This window comes from Porites lutea, chromosome 4 (genome assembly GCF_958299795.1).
Source record: "Porites lutea chromosome 4, jaPorLute2.1, whole genome shotgun sequence".
In the NCBI taxonomy this organism is placed as follows: domain Eukaryota; kingdom Metazoa; phylum Cnidaria; class Anthozoa; order Scleractinia; family Poritidae; genus Porites; species Porites lutea.
In genome coordinates, this window is record NC_133204.1 from 5713142 (window position 1) to 5728038 (window position 14897).

The following is a 14897-nucleotide window of genomic DNA, read 5'->3' on the forward strand; positions in this document are numbered from 1 at the left end:
AGCTTTCTTAACTTTCAATATGGCGGATTATCATGGTTGACATTTCTGCGACAGGAGCTTCAAGAACTGTTGTTCGAAAAGGAACCGGTTTAGAAACGCCTAATTATGGTTCTTCTTGTCAAGGTAACGATCTTCTTTTCTCCTGGATTTTTTTTGGCCTCAGCGTACCGATATAATATGAGCTAGTAGACCTACACTCTGCATGTACTGGTTTTGCAGTGAAACTGAAAGTTTTTCGTCAAGATGAAAGCGTAATTCAAGAGTGCGAGAAGAAGATAATAATCGGTGAAGGTGAGTATCACTTCTTTTACTTTTATTACTGGACATCTTGTCCATGTCAATAAACCGGGATTTAAGCCTAGCTCTACATCTTATTAAGTTACTGAAGATAATTAAATCATCTGTAAGACTTCAATCTTTCTTTGGCCAACCCCAGTGATGCCAACTCTCCCGCTGTTGGCGGGAGACTTACGCTTTTTTGCCTCGTCTCCCGCTCGCCCGCTTTGGTACATAAATCTCCCGCTTTTTACGTCCACTATAAATATGGAATACTTAGTAAAAAATAAAACAGACTTAGTTTGAGATTTAGCCCATTTTTAGCTCAAAACTTGAATTTTTCTTATTCGCAGGACGGTTTCTGGGGCTTTTTTGCACGTATTTAGTCATTAACAAAGATTATTTCTAGCATCAAAACGATGCTTTCGAATTTTGATAGTATATTGATCATGTATTAAAGACGTCACATAGTGTCCTAAGTCATTCCCATTGAGGGCTGGGTCAGTTTTTCGGAGAAGGGGGGAGGCGGGGGTGGGGGGGGGGGGGGAGTGAAAAAAAGAGTCTCCCGACTTTAGGTCTCCAGCGGTTTGCATCTCTTCAACCCCAAAGTGCTGATTTTGAATTTTGATTTGAGGATGGGGGTCAGGGGTACGCCTTAGATCTACAGCACTGTAGGTATTAGTTGTTATACAGTGAATAGGGAGTATCTCGGATAATAGCACTTGGGAGTAAAAGTATTAAAATAGAAACCTGTCATTATTTGTGTGGGGGCGGGAGGGGGGTGGGGGTGGGGGGGGGGGGCTGGTTGTTACTGCATAAGGAGTATAGAGGCATGGCAGAGGCGCCAACCTCCGGAGATCTATCTAAAATCTGTTGACTCTCTTTTTTTGTACAAGTTATGACAAGACTATGGTATCTATCATGAACAAAATCCTGCGCTGTGGTACATGTCGCCATTCATTTGAAACCCGTCTGATAGAACTTAAATTGTATAGTGCAATTATTATAAATTTGAATGGTTTAGTGAATTTTATACTTTGGATTTAATATCAGATTATGACTAGTCACCTACAAAAGTATTGTGAATACCCTACCCTGCAAGCAAGGTCTCTTCACTCTTGGCATAGGGTGGTGGCGAAAAAGGGACTGTAAACTAAATAATCACTTACTAAAGAGTTTAAAATTCCTGGTTTTATAGGGGACAGTGAAGTGTCAGAGTCCTTGGATAGATGCTTAGAATGTATGCATACCAGTGAAGTTTGTGTTATACCATACACCAGTGATAGCACCGACAAAGAGAAAAGTGTTTCTTCTGAGAGTGGTCTACAATGTGAAATTGAGCTTCTTTCTTTCTGTAAGGTATGTGAACTGCAGATGCCAATAATCAACTGTCTCTTACTTACATGTATACATCATCATTAGTATAAAAAGTAAAAACTGAGCATCATTTCACATAATCTGCCCAGTTGTTGTCTTTAATTGATCTATAGCACCATCATACGACATCATATATGTCGCAGTACTGTATTTTACATGTTTTTCAAGCCCTGGGACCACTGTAATTAGCTTAAGGCTGAAAGTCATGACCCCTACCAAATTATGTGTTTTTTAATTCTTTATTTTGCGTAATACATCTATTATCCTTCTTTTTTTGTGAATCATGTATAAGGCAAAGCTGATAAAATAAGTAAAATAGGTAAATATGTATTTCCGAAAATTATTGGAGTGTTCAAAACATCTTATATTTGATTGGATGAAATTCATTATGTCTCCTTAGGTAACTTATGATGTGACTGTATGTACCAATCTTACATAAGTTTTCCCTTTGAATCTGTTACAGGCAAAGGAGCCTTGGGAAACTTCCCCAGAGGAAAAAGTGACATTGGCCAAACACCATAAAACCAAAGGAACAGATTGTTTTAAGGTCAACTGAACAATAAGCAGAGGGTTCATTAGGCATCGGAGATTGGAGAATTCTCTGTTTATAAGGCTTAATTCTCCGGCGAATGTTTGATAGTCTATGATTATATTATATTCAGACGTGGATCCTCTTTTAAAATACTCTCCTGTAACATTACCTTTCTCTAGTCTGCTACACAGACGTTATTAGTGTCGTCACGCCACGCTCCTCCTAGTAGGGAGGAGCATTGCGTGACGACACTTCTCCTGCTACTAGAATTCTTAATGAAAACCCTGAATAAGTGTCAGTAGTAGTTAGTTGCTTGTAGTTTAACACATTTTATAAATTCTCCTTATTACGGTGCAGTAAATGATTAATCTTATCATGTCAAAAATCCATAACCCACATTTATGTCGATGTAGGGGTACCAAGGGGTGAATGGTGAACCCAAGACTTGCTCAGACACTCAAACAAAGACCTTACAAGAAATTAACCTTACAAAAAGGAAACTAAATTCAAAGAAAAAGCAAACAAGCAATAAATAAAAAACAAAGTCACACAAAAACAAACCAAAAACAACAACAACAACTCATCATTACATATATAGCATTTTTTTCTGAGATTTCAAGAGTGGGTGAAAAGTTTCTGAGTCCCACATTTTCTGTTAGGTGTGGCTGTATTCAGGTTGGAAAAGGCATTCAAGTCCTACATGTGTATTAATACCAAACCCACCCTTTTTTCTGATACATGTAAATATAAGTAGCTGTTGTTCTGCATGTGTCAGGGTTTTGCTGATCTCATGTTATATAGTCCTGAATAGTTGTCCATTTATTTTTTTATATATACAGTACCCGTAATCATTGTGTGCACCTGTTGGGATGGATGTTGACACTAAAATTTTTGCTATTTGATTTGTTTTTTTTGTCTATAAAGATCCTCTACTAGGGAAATACGTAAAGTGTAACTATATATGTAAATTTTATGTAATTTTAGTCCACTGGCCTTGTGCCTCCCCTTTTTTGTTGAACTGCATGCATAATTAGTAAAAAGGGAACAAAAAGGGTTTGAGAGGTTTGAGATAATATTATTACCTGAGCCAAGTTTTCAAGTGCTTGATTTTTTCCTCTTCAACATATTTTTTAGGCAAGTAAGTGGCTGTGTGCAGCCAGACGCTACAGCCAAGCCCTGAAGCAACTGATCTTAATTGGTGATCAGTTACCAGAGAATTGCAGAGAAGAGTATGACCAGCTTAGAGTTTCATGCCTTCTAAATTTATCAGCATGTCAAGGAAAAATGGGACAGTATGAATTTGTTGCACAAAACTGCACAAAGGTTAGAGTTAATAAACATAGTGTCTTTTAGAGTGTTTATATGAGAATGATTTTTTATGTTAATAGCTCTAGGCAGTAGAAATGCAATAGTAGGCCACTTCTGAGTTCCAAAAACTCTCAGTTTCAAAATGAGGCTAGGTGCACAACCTTTCTTGTGAAAATGAGTTGAAAACGGGAAATTGATGAGTGCATTTAATTTTATGCAAGAAAAGGCAAAAACAAAAACAAAAACTCTCACGCTTTACTTGCCCAGAGTAACTAATTGCTTGTCTTTATAGATAATGATTTAGTTGGAAGACGATCTGCCTCGACTCTATGCCCATTTGACAAGTGAGCTTAAACAGTTTCTTTTCCAGTAAGAAAACCTATTTGTGCTGGACGATAAGATGGGACTGTTTCGAGCCCTCTTTTTAGCATAATATATCATAATTTTTAAGCCTTTACAATGTCATTAATTTATTATAATAGAGGTATGATGATGATCTCAGTGAATATTTAGGAAGAAGCATCGGTATATCTCTCACATTACTTCTATTTTTTTTTGTCACCCTGTAGGTTCTTGCAATGCTGCCAACAAACATCAAAGCATTGTTCAGGAGAGGACAGGTAAAATGGTAAAAATGTATCAGGTATAAGTACAGAGTTTGAAGAAAAATTACTATAAATGCAGAGTGTGATCCGCCGGTAATTATGCCACAAAGATGTTTAACTTTAATAAACATAGGAGTTCATACCATGTAATTCATTAATATTTAATAATTATATTATGTTTAATGATTCAATTTTGTTCATGATACTTTACAGGCCTTTGTGGTGTTAAATGAATTTGAGAAGGCAAGGGAAGACTTAGAAAAGGTAAACACTAGGGCCATTTATACGAGGAAAAATAAGACGCGTCTTAAATAAGACGCGAACTTGCCGTATAAACGGCACATTTCGTCTAAAATAAGACGCGGCTTAGCTAAGACGCGTCTTATTAGATAAGACATGCTCGTATAAATGGTACAGTTCGCGTCTTATTTTTCCTCGTATATTAAAATGGCCCTATTGATGGCATCATAGATGTTTCATTCTGAGAGTTTCCTGTTCCCACTGATCTATCGTGAGGTTTGTCCGTTTCAAATTTGGTATCCGACAGAAAGGAAAGTTTGATAGATCATACCATCGTTAAAAAACAAATTCATTTAGATCGATCGACCAATCAATCAATCAATCAATCAATCGATTATTGAAGGTTATGTGCCCGAACCCCTCAAACAGTCGGACGTTGTCCCGGTGCCATAGTGTTCTCCGTCAAAATCCGTCGAACAGCTAGATCAGGCCTAGGATCTACGTCCAATTTCGCTTACGCTTTTGAATCAAGTCTGCGATAAACTTGATGTTTACCGATTTGCACCTGCGGGAAAATCGACCACCCACGCTCTTGTTTATTTTCTCCACACCTTCCTTCAGTCCCTTGATCAAGGCAATACGTACGTTCGTGTATTCTTTGCTGATTTCAGCAAAGGATTCTACTTGGTGGACCACAACATGCTAGTTCGAGAGTTGCAGCTCCTAGGCATACACGAAGCTATCATTCGCTGGATCAGATCTTTTGACAGGTCGAGTGCAGCGAGTAAGACCGTGGAGGGATCCCACAAGGAACGAAATTAGCTCCATTTCTTTTTGCGATCGTAGTTACTAATTTGTGTAGAGATTGGCGTAATAGGTTAAAATTAATATGTTGATGATACTTCAGTTTAGGTTCGCACCAAGTTATTTGCCTGTCATTGCTGCAGATATCAACACATATACCCTTCAGAACGCGACATGAAGCTTAATGAAAAGAAGTGTACAAAAAAAGAAAAAAAAAGGTTATCAGGTTTATGTTCGCTGATTGCCATGGGCATGGCAGGCCTATAGCTACACTTATATGTAAAGGCAGGCGAGTTACTGCCTGTCAGAAGTTCAGGATAAATGCACGGCAACAACCTCCCTTCGTGTTATCCCCTCCCTCACGTATCGTTTATAGTGCTAATACTTTCTTCGTTCCCGCAATCCAAGACCCTTACTCGGATGGACTATAATAGACTAAATGATTTTGTTAATGTCAAATATCAACATATTGTGTAACTGTGCATGCTTATTGTTTGCCTACCCAGCAATTCAGTCAATCCTGCAATTGGGTAAAATAAACAAGCATCTATCTATCTGTCAATCTATCTATTTGGTCACTGATCCAACGAGAAATGTTTTAATGCAAGGGGGTTTAAATGGAATCATATGCCATGTCTTTAAACTTTGGTAGTTTCTGTTAATCAGAGACCGGGCCTGACGCCCTTTCTAATCTTAGAAGGTCAGTTACTGAGGTATTGAGTTATACGTGTATTTCTTTAACTTTTTTTCCTGGTTTGATTGATTTTAGGCTTTGACACTTGACCCTCAAAATAAAGCAGTTCAAGAACAGCTCAGAGTTCTAAAACAAAAAGCGCGACTCCACGATCAAAAGATGTCAAGAGCCTTGGGCGTCATGTTTGGACGCAAAGTTTAAGTATTTTCGATCCAGACACCTGAATGCCTTTATGCTGTGGTCATTCTTACTGGAAGAAACCAGTTTCCAAAACGGTGTAATGTTTGTCCGAAGGCTGAAATAAAAAATACAATGAGTTGAAATTAACCTCGCACCCACTGGCTACGATTCAGCCGTCGCCGTTTTGGTGCAGTATTTCCAAGGAGGTTTTATTCAGCGTGTGTGACACTAACTCGCACAGAGATGAAGGAAGCTTAGAATCCATGTAATTACTTCTTAATTCTAGTATTATACCGTATAAATCACTTTCTTTTTTTGTATTTAGCGGCAGTTTGCTGTTCTGAAACAATAAAAAAGAAAAGGAAAATATTAAATAGCTGAAATACAGGCCTCTGAAACTGACCAACTGGTGCTCCTCGCGGCCACTATTTAATCACAAAACCCCCATCCCACCATTTTTTTTCCCAAACAGTTTTTATATGTCTTCAACGACATCCTCCTGATCCTCGAAGACCCAAGGGCAGTCAGTCGGGTTGGGAGAAAAGGCGCGAAGAAAGTTTTCAAGCAAACTTTAATCGGGCCTTTCTCCCGACCTGATTGACTACCCCCTGGGTTCCGAGGATGCTTCAACGACCGCAATGTCCACAACGGTCACTTCTTCTTGTTCCTCGTTAGATGATTTTGCGTCCGACTTTTGACGCGATTTCGGCATTTTGTGGTGATGTTTGACAATTATTGTATAGCAGCCAGCGTAGGAGGCCGATGGTAAATTATCCACAAAGGATTCCGGATCTCGGTAGCCTTCGTGTCAGGCGTTAAAACGGGAAAGAGAGGAGGAAATTTCTGCGCGAGAGCCCGATACGAGGGACGTGCGAGGAGGGGGGCGAGGGAAAGGTAGGTAACAGGTAGGGACCACAATTCAAAAGGTAACTTACTAGGTTGATTGTTTCTTTCCTGTGTGGTCCCCGATTCACCGGCTCGGTGACTACAGCCAACTCTCTCTTAAGGGACACCTCTATATAATGGACGGTAGTTTCGAAAACGAAGCACTCGAAAACGAAGACCGAAGCACGAAGCACCCAAATCTCGAAAACGAAGCACCCAAAACTCGAAAACGAAGCACCCTTAATCGAAAACGAAGCACCCAAAACTCGAAAACGAAGACCCCTAAATCTCGAAAACGAAGCACCCTAGATCGAAAACGAAGCACCCAAAAACTCGAAACCGGTCTGTCCTTTATAAACACGAGACCAATGCTAATACAGCAGGAATCAAGCACGATAACGAATCGAATTCTCCTGTTCCCCACCATAGAGCCTGGTCCCAGGCTATTATCGTAGAACAAATTCTGCCTGGATCTGATCTGATCTGATCACGCAGTGTCATAGATACCCAATATGTTAGACTGCAAAACAATCGGGTTTTTTTTCTTAAAATCAGTAAAGAAGTCGGTAAAGCGTGGCGTAAGAGTGATACGCGCGAGCCTCACACTCCGTTTTCAGCCTCGTTTCAGACCTTTTGTGTTACTGCTCACGCGCACTTGAATACGCCATAATCTGCTGACGGACAGTTTTGAAGTCTACATAAACATGTATGTGTACCGAAAAAATGCATATTAAGGTAAGATGTATCAAGTATAGCGAGACTAATAATAAAATTAATACAGGATATCTTAGAAAGAAACGTTCAGTGAAACAGTTGGTTATAAAACCTTGGGATGGATTTTGTGGACCTTTAGAGGTGCGGACATATCCGCTGCCTCCACCTGATTCGGATTGCGTCATGTAAGACGTAAAGTTGCACTTATTAAACCTACAGCGGCTTCGAGTTTTGGGTGCTTCGTTTTCGAGATTTAGGGGTCTTCGTTTTCGAGTTTTGAGTGCTTCGTTTTCGAGTTTTGGGTGCTTTGTTTTCGAGATTTTGGGTTCTTCGTTTTCGATCTAGGGTGCTTCGTTTTCGATCTAGGGCTCCTCGTTTTCGAGTTTTGTGTGCTTCGTTTTCGAGATTTGGGTGCTTCGTTTTCGAGATAGGGTGCTTCGTTTTCGAGTTTTGGGTGCTTCGTTTTCGAGATAGGGTGCTTCGTTTTCGAGTTTTGGGTGCTTCGTTTTCGAGATTTGGGTGCTTCTTTTTCGAGTTTTGGGTGCTTTGTTTTCGAGATTTTGGGTGCTTCGTTTTCGAGATAGGGTGCTTCGTTTTCGAGTTTTGGGTGCTTCGTTTTCGAGTTTTGGGTGCTTCGTTTTCGAGATTTGGGTGCTTCGTTTTCGAGATAGGGTGCTTCGTTTTCGAGTTTTGGGTGCTTCGTTTTCGAGATTTGGGTGCTTCGTGCTTCGGTCTTCGTTTTCGAGTGCTTCGTTTTCGAAACTACCTATAATGGACACCGAGAGTTTTGTTTAAATCCCTTCACATCCGTAAGCAGAAACAATCCTTTTGCTTCCGCACAAATCGCCTTTTATATTTCGAAGACGATTCACTTGGGTAACCTGTGGTTGAGAAGAACGTATTAAGCGCCCGCAATGTGACAGCGCACTTTACCAGCAACTTTCTCTTCTCTTTCTCTTTGCTCGTTAAGTGATCATCATGAGGTTTGTGAAGTTGTAATCTCATCTTTTCAACCTACTCGCTTGCCATCGATAGATAAGCATTAAAAAATAGAAGTGGATGGGTGTTCAAGATAACAATTTTTCTAATATATGAGCTTCCTTGTCTTTAATTAATAAATAAATTGTGATTCAAGATACGTACCCTGTTAGCAGAGTATCTTCGATCTTTTCTAGATAAGATGGCAGTGAGACTCTGCTAGCAGGGTATAAGACACCGTGTTCGTTCCCGACAATCCTGACTACAAAAACAGAGCAAAATGGAAGGATTTACAGAGGGCAAAGATGGCCAAAAAAAGAAAAGAAAAAGAAAAGCATTGACCGATTTTATCGAATTTTATTTGTAACTCGAGTGACAAAAGACAAAATAGTTTTGCATGACGTAACCTATGTGACATAACCTCATGACTCAGTTTACCCTGCGAGCAAGGGCCTCTGCTCACAGGGTAAAAGCAGTTTTGAAGCAAGTGCGAACAAAGGTGAGCTCGTCCCCGAAAAATGGAAGTTAATCTTCAAATAAAGTGTATTTTAACCCTGATGACCATTTGTTTAACAAGCATGGCCTATCATCATCATCGTCATCATCATCACAATAAAATTATATTAATCAAAATCATCATCACTAGTGAGCTTATGCAAAAGTGCAGCAGGTGAAGGAAGATGGCAAACCTTTTATGCCAAGCATGACAATAAATACTGGTATGTTTAAAAAATTCCTTTAAACAGATTTTTTTTGTAAAAGAGCAGAACACATTAATGTTAAGGAAAGCTCACAACAAAACACAGAAGTAATAGCCCTGTCACATTTGTCACTCACAAACATTTTGTCATCCTCGTGATTGTGTTGTGTAAGCTCAGTATTGTCCTAGCATCATGCCTTGTTTTTAAACAATAAACAAGAATGGGACAAGTAATCATTTTGTGCATTGCATGTATTTCCATTTCCCTAGTAAGCTTCACCGTGATACACTGTTTGAGTGCTGCAGTGCTGTACTGCAAGGTGCCAAGGACAAGAAAAGAAAGTTTACGGAAACTGTTGAGCTGCAGATCAGCTTGAAGAATTATGATCCTCAGAAGGATAAGCGTTTCAGTGGAACGGTAAAGCTCAAGCATATTCCACGACCCAAACTCAAGGTTTGTATTCTGGGTGATGCATCTCACTGTGACGAGGCCAAGGCAAATGACATCCCTTGCATGGATGTTGAAGCTTTAAAGAAGCTAAACAAAAACAAGAAACTGGTCAAAAAGCTTGGTAAGAGTTTTTATTTTCTGCTTTCACAATCACAGTATATACCCTCCTCTTTGGCATGTAAATTTTCATGCTAAGCTGTGATAGTGCACTATAACTGGTGAATCATTTGTTGTTAACATGGTTTTCTGGAACATTGATCATCTTATTAAAGTGATCCCCATTTGATAAAGCATATTATTGTTTTGCAATCAATGTAGAGCATACTGTATTGATTAACTACAGAATACCAGGCAACTCATGACTACCTTATTTGCTTTTGAAATCTTTAAAGAGAAAGGCAATTTGTTTATGCTATGCTTTACATGCAGATAAGGGGCCAAGTATTCTCTTTTAATTTGCCCAAAACTATTTCACTGCATTCACACCACTTAGTGAAGCGCCATGCACTGACATCATTCCTCTTTTCTAGCCAAGAAATACGATGCTTTCCTAGCTTCAGACAGTCTAATCAGGCAGATTCCTCGTATTCTTGGTCCTGGTCTGAACAAGGCTGGCAAATTTCCCACAGCACTGACTCACAATGACAACATGGTGCAGAAGGTGGAGGAAGTGCGCTCAACAATAAAGTTTCAGATGAAGAAGGTAGGATATTCACCAGAAATAAGGCACAGTGCTCAAAGAAACTAGGGAATTTGTAAAGTTGGTATGGCATATGATTGTGTACAATGTACAGTGAAAGTCACAGCCTTCAGGATGCGTGTAGTTATGTCTTCGCTGCTTACAGTGTACTTTACTGCGCTTTTCACAAACATGCGAACTCTAAAAGTCCAAAGCCACCTTCACAATTGTGTTTTTTGCTGCCGTCAATCATAATTACGATTACAAGCAATGAACCTTGAAACACAGAAACACACAAAACGGATCGAAATCCACCAATCACAGATCACAAACCTTGACCTTTTGAACCTGTTTAAGCAAAGTTCTGTTTCCTAAGAGGTCCATTAAGATGATTGACGGCAGCAAAAAACACAAACATCAGTTGGTTTTTTAACTTCAGAGTTCGCGTGTTTATGAAAAGTGCAGTAATTCAAAAATATGCAAGTTTTTTGCTTATATCCTTGTGTTCCCCACTCCAGAAACTATAATGGGAATGGGTACAAGCTTTTGGTACAACGATTTCTGGGATCGTGGACAAGTGTTAGTTTTGATTGGTTGATGGTGTCCTAGGCAACCATTAACCAGATATAAGTAACGCTTGTCCACACTCAAACCATCCCAGAATTCGTGGAACCAAAATCTTGTACTAATTCCCCTCATGGTTTCTGGAGTGGGGAATTGTGGATGACATCATTCAGCAGGCAGTGTCAAATTCCAGAATAAAGCACAATAGAAAACTTTGTAAGAGTCAATCTTGATGTATTAATTTCTTTTGAGCACTGATAAGGCCTTATTTTCTGGAAGACCAGATAACTGTTTGTTCATCTGGTCGGACCTGCACCCAGGGTCTTAAATCCATGGGGAGACTTTTACAGTCAACAAAATATCACTCTGGGCAAAGCTTGGTTGATAAAACCAGCATTTATTTTAGTTGCATGAGACATGATATATACCTTGGTGTCCCATGAGGTGCACCTGGCTCCAAACTAGTAGTAGTCAGTAGTATTATGGGATGCTGGGAATTTTTACTTCCTGAGATTTGGAATCCAGAACTCAGCCCAAGGAATCCCGAATCCCACTATTGACTGAAAGCCAGAATCAAAATTCTACTGACAAGTTTGGAATTCAGAATCAAAATACTGTCTTTGATTACCTCACATAGAGTCCTAAAGTGATGATGTCATCAAAGTTAAATTTTGTGAAATTTTGGAATTTGTTGGAATATTTCGAAAGAACAACATCTGAAAGTCCTACCTGCCAAAAACTGGCATTGTGAGGCAAATTGTCTTGGAGAATGACTCCATGCAAATCCTTTTTCATTTGACTTGGTTCCTAATGTTATGAAGTGAGTCATATTTAGAAGGATTGGTATGGAGTCATCAGAGCATAGCTGGGCTGAAATCTCAAAGGCAATTTGCCCTGGAAGGCTAATTTTTGGAAAGTAGGCCTTTTGGATGTTGTTCTTTCGTAAAACCCCAAAAAATCCCATAATTATTTTCATAAATTTAATTAAATTTTCTGGCATTCTTCTGTAAAATGATGACCTTGTCAGACTCACATACAAGTATGTGTCTCCTAAAAAGATAAATAATTATTACTGGATGGGCTTATTTAAAGTGACCCTGTAGTACAGTGTAAGTACATGCATATGTTCCATGTTACATGGTACATTGACTCAAACTGGTACAAAAATTATCTTCTGTTGTGGGTACAGTGACGTGCTGTAGCGTCCTGATGTAACTGGTCATTACTGCATTACTTGCAGGTTCTGTGTCTTGCTGTGGCCATTGGTCATGTTGAGATGTCCCATGATGAACTTGTGGCAAATGTATATCTTGCTGTCAACTTCTTGGTGTCCCTGTTGAAGAAGAACTGGCAGAATGTACGTGCTCTCTACATCAAGAGCACAATGGGAAAGCCTCAGCGTTTGTATTAGGCATAGCCACTGTGTGCATTGTACTGTATGTAGTGCATTAACTTACAGTCAGGCTTAATAAAAGTACCAAAAAATCCAAGTTTTGTACACTTTAATATTCGTTATATATAAATTGTGATTCAGTGAAACTGAGATATACTTAAGGGCCAAGGGACTAGCAACTGTATATGTTTGCTATAAGGAGGTTTCATTATACAATGTATTAAGGTTCTTTTCTGTAATACTGTGTTCTGGGGCAGAGACTATTGTTCGTTCTACCAAGGACTTTGTCTATGTTAAGGTCAATAATTAACCTGAATTTAATTTTGACCTGTAACTTTACCATAGAGGTTTGTTATTCCCTAACTTCCACTGTTCATATATTCTTTCATGTACATTACTCATACTGTGGTTACTAGAACCTTGTGACCATTGCAATAACTGTGAAAAGCAGAATTATACTCCAAATTCATACATTGGACTTAAAAATTCCTGTAACAATATGGTTTAGTGATTCGATTCTATAGCCTGAATTAAGGACTCAAACATGCATTTTAATCAGTACTGTTAGCTTGAGTAAAAAGGCAACATTTTGTGACTCCACCACTGGTTTCCATGCGAAATGATGTCTAAGGAACGACTGTAGAAATAACATACTGGACATGTCACTACCCACATCTGGGTAGTGCTTCTGATTGGTTGAAGAAAATTTCCCTGTATCAACTCGAAGAGACCTGCCTCCTGCACAGGCATTACCAAGGCTTAGTGTGGACACGGAACAAGCGAGAAGCGCGAGAGCTGGAGACAAGCTAGAAGCGCGATAACAATGACCTCAACCCGGTTGTGGCGTCCAGCGGTTTTAGTGAAAACGAGGGTTTGGTTGGGGTGCTCAGTCTCGCCGGCTCATAAAAACTGGTCTCGGTCATTCTTTATATTTAAGGATTTTCTGAGTGATAGCCTTCCCATCACTCCTTTGGCTCCTGCTTTCCTTCCCCTAAAAAGTGATCCTGAGCGACTGGGGACGAGAGCAAAGACACGAATGAATTCAGACTACCCTAATTACAGGAACGCGTTGCCATGGGAAACCGGGTTGTGACGAACCTCTCAACTGTGGACCTGAATAAGTACATTAACGGCTTGTGTGCAAAATATAAGACGGCATACTGATCCTGACGGCAAGGCAATGAACAATTAAACCAAAACAAAAATTGTTTCAACAAATTTGCCCGATGCGTTTCCGTTTGGAAGACAAACAGTCTTTACGGACTAAAATAATTCAGCCCAAGGACACTCCCTAGGGTCACCTAACGACAGTTTTCTCCTGAAAACACTGAAAACACTTTTTCGGCTATCAAGAGTAGTTTTAGATCTGTAGAAATGCATTCTAAGTGGCGCTATAAAATTTGTATCTGTTCGGTCATCCTAGGGGATCTTGAGTCTTTTTTAAATTATGAGGGCTTGACTATTATTTTCCGAAAATTTTAGATGCAATTTGACGTATTACGAAAGTGAGACATCTTCTGATTCCTCTCTCCAGTACACTTTTGAATCCGAAAATTCTAGATTTCCTTTTTTCTACGAAAAATAGCCCAACATGGGGAATGAAATGCGAAAATCAAACTTCAGAAAATCGTTGGGGAATACATTAGATAAGCTTTGAAAATTGTACATGAAAGAGCTGGTTATATAGAAATTTTTGGCCGTCCTCAAGTGATAGAAAATTCTAGGCAATATTTGCTTCTCCGAACTAATATTTTACTGAAAACAGTCGTTGGGTGCCCCTTACTCTCGAAAACGTGATTTTTTTTTACGGATGTTTATCAGAAGTTTCATGCGCGACGGACGTCGCTACATCAAGAGTACAGAAAGCTTTTGTTGTGCATGGTTATCAAGTTGCTTTAGTACCCTATAGCGGTTTTCTAACTGACTGTCCTCTTCCTCTCATACTCTTACTCTTTCTGTATAACCTTAGACCCAAGCAAAATCTAAGATAGGCCTCAAGCTAACTCTGACTTCCCCTATCCCTAATCCAACTAGGCCAAGCCGTAACCCTGAATATCGTTTTGCATGACTGACATGCTGGCTTGTGTGCACTAAAACTGGAAATCAGCTGATTTCTCAGATGGCACCGTATGGCTTTTCACCCTTCTCATAGTGCTAAATCATAGTTGTCTACCATTTAAGTGGGCAAACCTGTCGGTTTACGGTTTGGGTAAAATAATGAAAAGAACAATTTAGAACGGGCAAATTTCGTCGTGGAACTCGCATTTACCGTGTACAAATCACTTTCCATTTATCGAAAAACGGTCTCGAAAACCAGAAACTGAAACTCTAACATGTAATGAAAATAAACAAAGCGGACCACTACGACGTAATTACTTAAAAAACAACAACAACAACAACAACAACAACAAGATGGCTCAGCGACAGATTCAGTGTTTACACCATAACGGATAGCTGGGCTTCTGTTCGCCATTTAAAAACGATGATTTCGGCGCGATTTCTGTAACAGAGCGAAGC

The 14897-nt window shown here is 39.5% G+C and overlaps 2 protein-coding genes across 2 annotated transcripts; both read left to right on the forward strand.

Annotated features, from left to right (window-relative positions):
- The first annotated feature begins 22 nt into the window (after positions 1-22).
- On the forward strand, positions 23-6344 carry LOC140934001 (uncharacterized). The gene is made up of 8 exons (XM_073383689.1): positions 23-123; positions 220-291; positions 1475-1635; positions 2117-2200; positions 3320-3508; positions 4063-4113; positions 4312-4362; positions 5912-6344. Exons 1-8 carry the CDS (start codon positions 33-35, stop codon positions 6035-6037), a joined length of 825 nt encoding a protein of 274 aa, XP_073239790.1. The 5' UTR covers positions 23-32; the 3' UTR covers positions 6038-6344.
- Positions 6345-9508: 3164 nt separating this feature from the next.
- Positions 9509-12477, forward strand: LOC140935426 (large ribosomal subunit protein uL1-like). The gene is made up of 3 exons (XM_073384977.1): positions 9509-9865; positions 10275-10447; positions 12228-12477. The coding sequence occupies exons 1-3, from the start codon at positions 9544-9546 to the stop codon at positions 12396-12398; spliced, it is 666 nt and encodes a 221-aa protein (XP_073241078.1). The 5' UTR covers positions 9509-9543; the 3' UTR covers positions 12399-12477.
- The last annotated feature ends 2420 nt before the right edge of the window (positions 12478-14897 follow it).

What these genes read in the sequence shown, in the direction of transcription:
- LOC140934001 (XM_073383689.1), top strand. Translation starts at nt 33, where the DNA reads ATGGTTGACATTTCTGCGACAGGAGCTTCAAGAACTGTTGTTCGAAAA. An exon ending in TTGCACAAAACTGCACAAAG is followed by an intron (nt 3,509 to 4,062) that starts GTTAGAGTTAAT and finishes GTCACCCTGTAG; the next exon opens with GTTCTTGCAATGCTGCCAAC. An exon ending in CAAGGGAAGACTTAGAAAAG is followed by an intron (nt 4,363 to 5,911) that starts GTAAACACTAGG and finishes GATTGATTTTAG; the next exon opens with GCTTTGACACTTGACCCTCA.
- LOC140935426 (XM_073384977.1), top strand. Translation starts at nt 9,544, where the DNA reads ATGTATTTCCATTTCCCTAGTAAGCTTCACCGTGATACACTGTTTGAG. An exon ending in GAAACTGGTCAAAAAGCTTG is followed by an intron (nt 9,866 to 10,274) that starts GTAAGAGTTTTT and finishes CCTCTTTTCTAG; the next exon opens with CCAAGAAATACGATGCTTTC. An exon ending in TAAAGTTTCAGATGAAGAAG is followed by an intron (nt 10,448 to 12,227) that starts GTAGGATATTCA and finishes CATTACTTGCAG; the next exon opens with GTTCTGTGTCTTGCTGTGGC.